The sequence below is a fragment of the Trichoderma breve genome, chromosome 3, assembly GCF_028502605.1.
Source record: "Trichoderma breve strain T069 chromosome 3, whole genome shotgun sequence".
NCBI classification, from domain to species: domain Eukaryota; kingdom Fungi; phylum Ascomycota; class Sordariomycetes; order Hypocreales; family Hypocreaceae; genus Trichoderma; species Trichoderma breve.
In genome coordinates, this window is record NC_079234.1 from 989,964 (window position 1) to 1,000,152 (window position 10,189).

Here is a 10,189-nt window from a genome sequence, read left to right on the forward strand (position 1 = left end):
AAGCGGCAGGTATTCTTCCGCCTGAGATATTCTCATCCGTGCAACACGCAACACTCTAGGATAGACCTAAACTCAATGTATCAGTTGGACTTCAGTCTTTCCTTTGATAAGATTCATTATTCATTCTGATACAATTATTATCAAATCCTCGCCTTTTTATTAGACACTAAATGGCAAAGTTTCGAGTATCTTCGTCAAAGACTGAAAGTCCGCATATTTGACGTTGCATCTAACTGGCGTATCTAATTCACCCATTATTTGGTGGAGCTTATATTAACTGGATCAAGTTCTAGTGCTTATTCTATTGAGTACAATTTTCCAGCTGAAGGCTTTTGCTTGATTTTGTTTATTCCTTTGCTTGTCTATTTGGTTATTTGGTATTAACAACAGCCAAGAAAGGCACTCAACTTCTACGCATTAACTGTTCATAATCCACACATTATCACATTACATTAGGAAATAGCAATCTCCCTATAGTAATTATGTCACACCAGGAGTCTCAACCAGATAGTTAGTCCCAGAGCGCACATTTGGCTCAATACAAATCATTTGGAAATCGCTGATTGAAGCTACTAAAGGCTAGCGAGTTGGTCTTCAAATTGCCGATAACCCGACAGCTTACCTATCAAGAGCAGTCCTAGTTATTACGCGTAACTCCTGAACAGGGGTCTTCTGGCTGTGTGGCATATGATGTAACAAGCTGGCCTCCTATAGGTCAGTATAGGAACGGATCGCCAAGGAATAAACTTTGTCAGATAAACATAAGACTCTGTAATCCTTGAGCGATTGTGGAGCTCTAATTTTGCCCAGATTCCAGTCTGATAGTAGTTGTAGATATATATTAGTAAGCACCCCATAGGCTAGACTGCATTATGAGATAATATAGTAACAAGAATACTATAAAATTGAAGAAAAGTATCACCCTCATAATGGGTTAGCTAGTGGGTCTACACGTCACTTTTGATGTAGTATTGGACTGCGGGTTGTCAGACTATGTATGTATATTCCGGAGGCGGTGGAATTTTCCGATGCAGTGGTATTCGGATGTCAACTGGGGCCGCCTGCATGGCATTTTCCCATTGGCCTGATCCCCTGGTAAATATGGATGATGAGGAATTAAATTTCATGCAAGGATCATTGGCTGAGAGCCGTTAGACGGCATCTGCCTATTGGCTCTCGGATCAATTAATCCAATAAGAGAGAGTAGAGATAGAAGAGGGAGGAAAAGACGTAAGGAAAATAAGAAGAAGGGAAAGGAAGAGGAAGATAGTAGCAGTAGTAGGAGAAGAAGAAGACAGCAGGAGCGTTAGATGTATCAATAATGTTTTCTTCATCCTTTATTACTTCTATTATCTGTAACAATACCGCAATTATAAAGGCTTTAATTACTAAAGTCAGTAGATATCGCCAGTTTATGACAAAGTTCAACATCCGTCTTTACCAATTGAAGCTTCTTTTCAATACGAGAAACTGCATCTTTGCCTAACGGTGACCTCAATACTTGCCCTTTCAAATGACCAGCCGCCCCTTGACCACTAACCACCTGGAATATTATGTCTACTGCTTTTTCTGGATCGCCTGCTTGTTTACCAGCAGAATCACGAAACTTGTTAAGGACAGTATCGACCGGTGTACCTTCATACCCTATATCTGCCGGGACGTTCCTCAAAATGCTCGCGTGCCAAAAGTTCGTACGAAACGCCCCTGGCTCGACAATGAGCACCGAGATGCCGAAACTGCCGACCTCTTTCGCCAGAGCCTCGCTTAGACCTTCCAGGCCAAATTTGCTCCCTGCATACAGACCGCAACTGGCTGGCGCATCTTGGCCAGCAACGCTGCTGATGTTCACAATTGTTCCGTGACGGCGTGCTCTCATTCCGGGTAGCACAGCCTGGATCGTAAAGAGTGGTCCGAATACATTCGTCCGGAACTGATAGGTGGCATCGTCTTCACTATTCCCCATCATGTTAGCTTATTCATCATTGATTGTATTATAAGGACACATACGTAAAGAACTCGACTGGTCCTAGAGTTGAGTAGCCAGCATTATTTATGAGGAAGTCGATTCTACCATGTATCTTCTCTGCTGCCTGCACTTTCTTGATAATGCTATCTCGGGGTTCAGTCATGTCAAGCTCGACGACACTGCCACCTGCTTGTTCGATCGACTGGACAGCGTCAGCTGAACGCTGCTTATTCCGGACTGTGCCAATGACTTTGTGTCCAGCATGAAGAGCTTGAAGGCTAAGGAGGAGCCCGAAACCAGGTGAAGTCCCAGTAATGAACCACACGGGAGAAGACATTTTCGAGTTGTAATTTTCCACTGCCTGGGGATGACTGATAATAGGAAATATTCCAAGGCTTGCAATCTTGAAGTGTTACAGCATAAGGATGCGTACACAAGGGGCGATCGATGTACATATTTATATACATCTGATGCATGGCTTTTGTTTCAATTACGAAGGGTTAAGATTCCATTCAACCTTCAGTGCTGTATAGAGTGTCTTCAGCAACTAGGCATTGTAGCTCTTCGTCTGCCGAGGTAGCGGCAAGAGATGTAAATTGTAGCGAATAAGCTGTGGTGTATCGTATATGCAGCTTATTGTAAGTGGGGACGCCCCTAATTTACGGCGTTCCTAGGGCCGGAATTGAATCGATCAGCAGCCGGGCTATAACGCACTGATGAATATATGCCTAGGATACTGACTCAGTATGAATCAGTAAACTTTGATCTTCAAAGGAGTATATGTATTAAACGATATTAATAATACTATGCCATATTTCTCTATTTGCGTGGTCCAGCCAATAGGGTTGAACATATCGTATATGGAAAGTAAGAAACAATGTCTTTCTCCAATTCAAGAATTCCAAGATACGTAAAATACAAATTTATAATGAGTCGAGCTTATAAATTAGTTGTTAGAGCAATCCAAATTGTATGTGATTCTTACAAATCTGATATTCGATATGTAAGCCTGTGTGCTAGAAACGTTTGTGGACTTACGAGGACACTTAGTCCAATCTATCGCTACAGACTTCAGATTGTGTATAAATCAGAGGTGCTGCATCCAATCTTAGAACCGGTGAACTAACACCCTTTAATTGTAACAAGTCTGAAAAACCCCCGAATATCTGAACTCACCAATACTGTCCTATCATATGCTGAGTATGTATAGTCTCTGGATTCGTTGAAGCCTTGATGATATTGCTAACTAGTAAAGCAGACGCATATCGAATGCTTGAGCCGCTGTTCACTGACAATATGAGGACGCCTGATTTACTGATATTCGTCTTTGGGCTTCTATCTAAAGCAATCAATATTGGACCACCCAATGTCAGGCCGGTAAAACTGGATTTTACTCAACATGTGCCGCATATGCTTGACCTTGTCAAAGGAACTCACCTTCTATCTACTGAACTTCAGACTGCTAAAATGGGACTGAACAATACTTTATTAACGGGAATGCCGTTATCTATACTTCGACAACTGCAGAATGAATGGACTACCAATTTTGATTGGGAAAAGGAGCAGAACCCTATCAACAAGTAGGGCCCGGCATAACAATCACTCTTATATACAAAGCACACTAACTGTTCCTGTAGATACCACCAATTTATTGCCAACATTGATGGACAAGATGTACACTTTGTCCATGAGAAATCTCAGGATCCTAACGCTATACCAATCATTCTACTGCATGGGTGGCCAGGTTCTTTCCTAGAGATGCTACCTCTAGTCGATTTGCTTGTCCAGGACAGTTCAGCTATAACATCCAAGCACACCTCTTTCAATGTTGTAATACCGTCTCTGCCGGGATTCGCACTCTCATCTCCCTCACCTGATGGCTGGACAACATCTGACACTGCCGACATATTCAATAAACTCATGACAGAGGTTTTGGGTTATAAGACCTATGCAGTACACGGGACTGACTGGGGATGCGTCGTGGGGTACGACTTATACGACCGATTCAACAGAACCGTTCGGGCGATACACCTGAGCTTTTTGCCATTCACGCCGCTTGACACAGAGCAGCTAGCCGCTGCGAACATCACACTTTCTCCAAGGGAGGTTGTACAGGAAAATAGATATCTTGAGTGGGCAAGCACAGGAAATGCATACTTCTCTGAACAGGCCACAAAGGTATGAACAATTCTCCATCTATCGAATGCTTCGAGCTTTCTGACTATTTTGGTCCAACCGAATACAATTGGTCTCTCCCTGTATGATAACCCCGTTGGCCAACTGGCATGGATTGCGGAAAAGATCATCTCATGTAAGTAATGGAACTTTTTCCCGTCGATATCTGCCATCATGGCCTGGAATAGTAATGTGCTATATAGGGTCTGACCCACGACAAGGAACGGGACCGTCGCTTATCACACACAACGAAATTCTTCGACACGTGTCACTATACTATCTTTCTCAGTCATTCATCTCTTCTGTTTATATCTATTACCAGAATCCCAACGGTTTTACAACAAATTATACCAAAGCAAAGACAGATGCGCCTCTGTTGTATAGCGACTTTCAGTATAATGTGTTCTTCTGGCCGAAAGCACTCGTTGAAACAGTCGGTAATCTTGTCGATTATTCATGTAAGGACTCTTATCTTTGTCACTTTATTGAGAGGGAGTTGCTAATAAGAATTATAGTCCAAGAGTTTGGTGGCCATTTCCCTAGCCTAGATAACCCGCCGCCATTGGCTGATGATATCAGAAAGATTGGGAAATACTGGCGTACTCGCAGCAGTTGATATGGCTGTCAATTTATGGATTAGACAGTAGGAAACTGATCCTATCCAGAGGGTCCTCCTGGATTCAGTATACGGGAGATCCTGCCCTTATCCTTTAGATTCGATACTGGCATTGGTCATTAATATTAGGTAATTTGCTATGCCTATATCTAGTATCTAATGACACCGTAAAGATAGTACATCATCTACCTATGCTAACTGATGGCTTCCATCGCAATCTTGGCCACTTTTTGAATCGCAGTGTCGTCCCAGAAACCACCACGAAACTTGTTCACTTCATAGAGCAGCGCGCCCGCCTAATTCTCGACAGAAGAATCCCCACAGCGAACTGCAATGTAGTATAATGGACCGACAATATCTGCATCATGGGCAAAGCCAAAATTTAGCTTCTTCGATGGTATGCTAGCAGCGTATGGGCGAACAAGGGTGACGAGGGAGTTGAGTTGTTGCCTCAGCTCACTTAGTGTCGGAAATTCTGGAAAGTTGAGCCTCATAGAATCCAGAAGGTGACAATCATCCATCTTTTCCAAGAGAATTTTCGCGCAGCAAATATTTAACCTATCTAGTTGAATGCAGAATAAGTTATTGCTGCCTGTGGAGCGTTTGGCGCCTCAGCAAGGTTTTGGAAAAGGTTCGCCAACTTGATAGCTCGTACAACGAGTGCTCGCTGCTGCTTTTGCTCTTCAGGCTGTGACCAAAATGTTGTATCACAAAAGTGATCAGAAGTCTCGTAGCAGCGAGCCATGATGTCTCTAAAATAATTGACAGCATGGAAATGCGCTTCTTCACCACTGGGTAGTGTTTGCATGTCTGAACCATCATCGAATCTCCGCGAATTGTATGCCTTTATTGCAACGACGGGTCGAAAGCCAGGCGAGTAGAAGCAACCAAACATTTCAATCCTGCCGAATACCCTGATTGTGTCTTGCAATTCGGCTTTTGTTTGCCCCGCCGTTGCTGTCGGACTATTAAGGAAGCCGAATAAAGAGGGTGGCAGGCCATCGATAATATTCAGTCCATTTTTAAGATGTGTGTAGGCGGCAATACGATTGTCTCGCAGAATTTCCAGGCAGATGAAAGAAAGACAACAGATAAGCGTAAAGATGACGTTTTCTTGTCTTTGCTCACCGGTATTTTTGGAGCTGTGACATAGACTTGATATACTGGTCGATGGTAACTATATTCCACCTCTCGAGTGTGTCGCCGCGATCGGCTGCGGTATTAGATAACTGGAGAAATTTGTAGGCTGATCCAAGAGCAATCATAGCGTGCTTTACGGCAGCTTCATAATGACTAACTTGCGGACACACTCGGCTGAAGAAGGGAACAAAGGGACATTCAAGGCCAGAGGTTTCGTCAGTGGTTGCTGCAATTCTGAAAGTGTGGAAAAGCAGTCGCTCTGTATGGGTTGCATCAATATCAGCTGCAATAGGTCTCCATAGTTGCTGATTTAGCTGCGGCTGCACTTTGGAGGTGTTTTGTATCCGTATAGTATCTTGTTCATTTGATTCCGATTCATCACCGTAGCCATCGCAAATGAACCCTCCTGAGCTACATTTCAGGCAGATTGGCCTCTCCTCTCCACACTTGAGCCGGCGTTTCCTATTCAAGGTGAGCCAATGAAAACAGCGTTTGCGTAAATGCTTACTTGCTATGTGACACTTGATGATTAGTCAAATTTTAGACAATCTAAAAATAATTATAGAGCTTTGGAGTAATAAAATGAAGCTTACCACGTCCTGCAACCTGTTCGCACTTTGGGCTTGCTTGCCCTTGTCCGTCGCTCTACATACCCCTCTTGGCTTGGTACATGCTGTACACGCGGCCCTCTTACCATTTGGTTGCCTTTTGAAAGACAAGATAAAAAGTTGTTATCACAGAGAATCATGCGGTGGGTGTTCTTTTCAAGTTCTTGCTAAGTCAGAAGTGTAATATAGTTGTAGTCGGAGGAGCGGATGGGCGTTTATAGAAAAATTCCCCGAATCTCACCAAAAGTGGAGAGCATGTCACTTCAGTCGCCTTAGTTTGCATATACGGTATGGTTGATCCGATTCGCTGGACGCTTGTTTGGCCTACCTTAGAGGTAAGCCATGCGGGTCACAAAGACTCATAATGACAACCCGTGGACAGATCGCAATCTAGAAACTCAAACGACCCTGTTGAATCTGGGCCTTGTGGTAACATCGTTGCTTACAAAACGAACCCTACATAAGGTAGTACTGCATATAATAGCAACCTGAATGAATTCTACTAAACTTGCAGCCTGCATACTACGCCCAGTAAGGCATACAGAGCATGATTCATAGAAAGCCATAGGTGGGAAAACTCTTTGTCTTACAGGAATTGTAATTTTCATAGCGCAAAAGTGATGACATTTGGAGTACTAACTGGAAAAATAAATGTAGTTCAACCCGCAATCTCAGCCTCGAAAAGGTGATGCGAGAATCCCATCGCTATGCGTATTCCCTCGCAGCTGATAGGAATCCCCCTCCTCACAGCCACTATCTGAGTAATGTTCATAAGATTCTTGATCTGCCTCCCATTTAGTGGGAATTCGGCTAGTCCTTCGAGTTCGTGTTCTGCAACGTCAACTGTCACCTTTCCACTAGCGGCAGAGCGGGCCATGAAGCTCCTCCAGAGAATTCTTCGCGTATCAACATCTAAATCGGGATAGTCCAAGTAAAAATGAATCCTGCTCTTGAAATCCGGGTCAAAGCTCGCATGACGATTGGTGGTCAGGATTAAGATGCCCTGGTAATATTCCAGTCGTCTCAAAATATAGATGTGATAGCGTTGCGGACTAGGTTAGTGTCGTCTCGTTCAACGAGGAACACGTCAGCTTCATCCAGGAGCACGACAGCATGCCATGCCTCAGCAAGCTCCATAAGGGTGTCAAGTCCGCTCTGCACTGACTCTGGCTGCGAACCAATTTCGCCAGAAGAGATCGTGTAAAGTGGTCTCCGGGCTATCTCCGCCACAGCTTCCGCAGTGAGCGTTTTGCCCACGCCTGGCGGGCCGGCCAAGAGGCCAATTAACCCCCTGCCTTTATCGCGGACAAAATCATCGAAGCCGCTTGTGGAATGTGACTCCACGAGAGCACGCATGAATTGCTTTTGGTCATCTGAAATGACTAAATCGTTAAGAATGTTGTCATTCCATTCGATATCGTGGAGCCATGTTACAGCAAAAGCTCCTTGAAATATGTCAGACCAAGAAAAGAAGAGAAGTTGAGTGCACTAACCCCACATCTTATCCCCAAGGCTAAAGCCATAGAGCACAGGGTTCACGAGCAATTTCTGATCGTCGGTGAGGTCCGACAAAGACTGAACGATGTGTGGAATGAGTCTGCTGTTTGGCTGGACTCGATTGAGCGTTGTGGGATCAAGAACAATTCGGCCATGAGACTTGAAGTAATTGTTTAGCCAGTTAGCTACCTCCGATGTTTCAAAACTGGGCAATAGAGTATAGATGGTAGAAGGAGATGCATTACGTTGAATTTAGCACCCTGCGGATTTGAAGGATCTCTGCTGGCACGGCCCTGGTATTCTAGAAGATGCTGTCCATACAGGCGCAGCACTTTATCCGCCCTAGAGATCAGAATCCCTCGATCTTCGAGATAACTTGGTCGAATATTGAATGGGTAATGGCGCAACTGCAATATTAATCTCGAGCTTGGAAAGGCAGGGATTTGGAGCATAATGACTGGAACAAACCCCGTCTTTTTGCCGTTGGAATCAATGTAATCTGCCGCAATCTGAAAACACTCCGGGTTTCCATTAGGCAAGGAAACGAACTTCGTCGCCCTAACACGATGCACAAGCTGTTGACCAAATGTATCTCGAGCGGTCACGAACGATCTGGGAGGGAATAGAGTCCAGAGTAAGTCATATGTAATTTCTCCTTCTGGGAGACTTGATAGCTCGCCTGCGACATCGGAAAATTCTTCGTCGATAAGGTCTAGGGCGGCTTGGATCTCAAAAATAAGTTCATGATTAGTGACAGCTGGAGATTGAGCGCGTTCCTTATCCTGCATGGTAGCAAGCTCGTGTCGCCGGTGGTAAATAAACTTCAAGTCATCTCTATTCTGAATAAAGACAAAAATAAAAAGGTGGAAACCGTCAGCAATGAGGAGGACAGATTATCATTTCTTGCATTCGACACTCACTAATTCCTCGTTCGCACGGAAAGATGGCCCACCGTCCTCTCTATTAGTAAGGGCTTTCAGAAGATTGCGAATGAGTTCGCCGTAGATGTAGACGACACTTGACGTAGTATCTCCTTGCGATCGTTGGGCGAATTTGAAGACGTAATTGTATGTTTCTGGCTTCTCTAGCTTGCGAGGCTTACTGGCCTCTGTCTCTTGCCATGTGCAGCCCTTTCTAGGAATTGGTAGGTCTACATCAGCAATGAACAAAACAGCCTAGCCAGCCAACATAATACTTACGAATCCCAACTATTACCATGTGAATAGATAACTCTAGTCTTAGCAGTCTTTCAACAACAATCATTCGTATGCTTTCACTTACATTTGCAGAACACGCATCAGTTTAACTCATGTCTCCATGGCTTGTTTAAGATCCTCCTCTTGATCTCTGACGATTTCTTCTTTCTCTTTACTTTCTGTCATTTGGCTAACACCTTTTTGACATGTAATGCAAACCTCTGATGTTCTGGGTCCCAAATAAAACGCGAAATTTAACACATCTGAGTCATTATTGGCCATTGAGTAAGACTGAGCGAAAGTGCAAGGGCGAGAATAGGAAGCCAAGGAGCGTAGAGACATGATCGTGTCTTATCAGCCAGGTCTTAAAGTGCCTTGTAACTGCATTATAGTGGCCCGCTATTACATACTAAGACCACCCCGTGCCGTAGCTAAAAGTGTTTCGCTGCGGCCCAACGCCATCGGCCCGTTTGATGAAGAAAACTATCAACCCTGCTTCCTCTGGACTGATCTCCATATTTTCCGTAACGACACTGATAGGTGCTGGCTCCTTGTGGCCTTCGTAGTCACACGATATCTCGTAGCCCCCCTAGCCCAAGCTCCTCCCAATCTAAACCGTCGTCCGTGATGATCTGGTTTGTAATATTCTTGACTTTTGTATCCTTATTGATATTAGTTATTCTGATTACTCTCAGTCAGAAAGTATATGTCTTGGTCTATCCAGTTTACCTCATATTCTACCTCCCTGCCACTATGATGTTCTACAGCTTAACAAGGGCCCTACATACTGTGCTAGGTAGGATGGTAGTTAAGGCCCTAGTTGCTCAGATTACCAAGCATCTGGTTGCAGGGTGCGACGGTATTGTCCAACTGAAATCATCGATGGTGAGCCGTGGTGGAACATAGTGTGCAGGATATCTGATATCAGGGGTTGAGACTGCACAATTTCATTAGCCTAATATGGGCTTTCCCCAAGGCAGACCACATGATG

At 44.2% G+C, this 10,189-nt stretch overlaps 3 protein-coding genes across 3 annotated transcripts; 1 reads left to right on the forward strand and 2 right to left on the reverse strand.

Moving 5' to 3' along the window:
- Nucleotides 1–1,381: 1,381 nt before the first annotated feature.
- On the reverse strand, nt 1,382–2,303 carry T069G_04727 (short chain dehydrogenase domain-containing protein; the record flags this gene model as incomplete). The annotated part of the gene is made up of 2 exons (XM_056171937.1): nt 1,382–1,952; nt 2,008–2,303. The coding sequence occupies 2 exons, from the start codon at nt 2,301–2,303 to the stop codon at nt 1,382–1,384; spliced, it is 867 nt and encodes a 288-aa protein (XP_056028795.1).
- A 959-nt stretch (nt 2,304–3,262) lies between these two features.
- On the forward strand, nt 3,263–4,757 carry T069G_04728 (alpha/beta hydrolase fold domain-containing protein; the record flags this gene model as incomplete). The annotated part of the gene is made up of 5 exons (XM_056171938.1): nt 3,263–3,546; nt 3,604–4,098; nt 4,180–4,277; nt 4,345–4,599; nt 4,657–4,757. 5 exons carry the CDS (start codon nt 3,263–3,265, stop codon nt 4,755–4,757), a joined length of 1,233 nt encoding a protein of 410 aa, XP_056028796.1.
- A 2,771-nt stretch (nt 4,758–7,528) lies between these two features.
- Nucleotides 7,529–8,790, reverse strand: T069G_04729 (ATPase family associated with various cellular activities (AAA) domain-containing protein; the record flags this gene model as incomplete). Its single annotated transcript, XM_056171939.1, has 3 exons — nt 7,529–7,950; nt 7,999–8,161; nt 8,248–8,790. 3 exons carry the CDS (start codon nt 8,788–8,790, stop codon nt 7,529–7,531), a joined length of 1,128 nt encoding a protein of 375 aa, XP_056028797.1.
- Between the last annotated feature and the right edge of the window lie 1,399 nt (nt 8,791–10,189).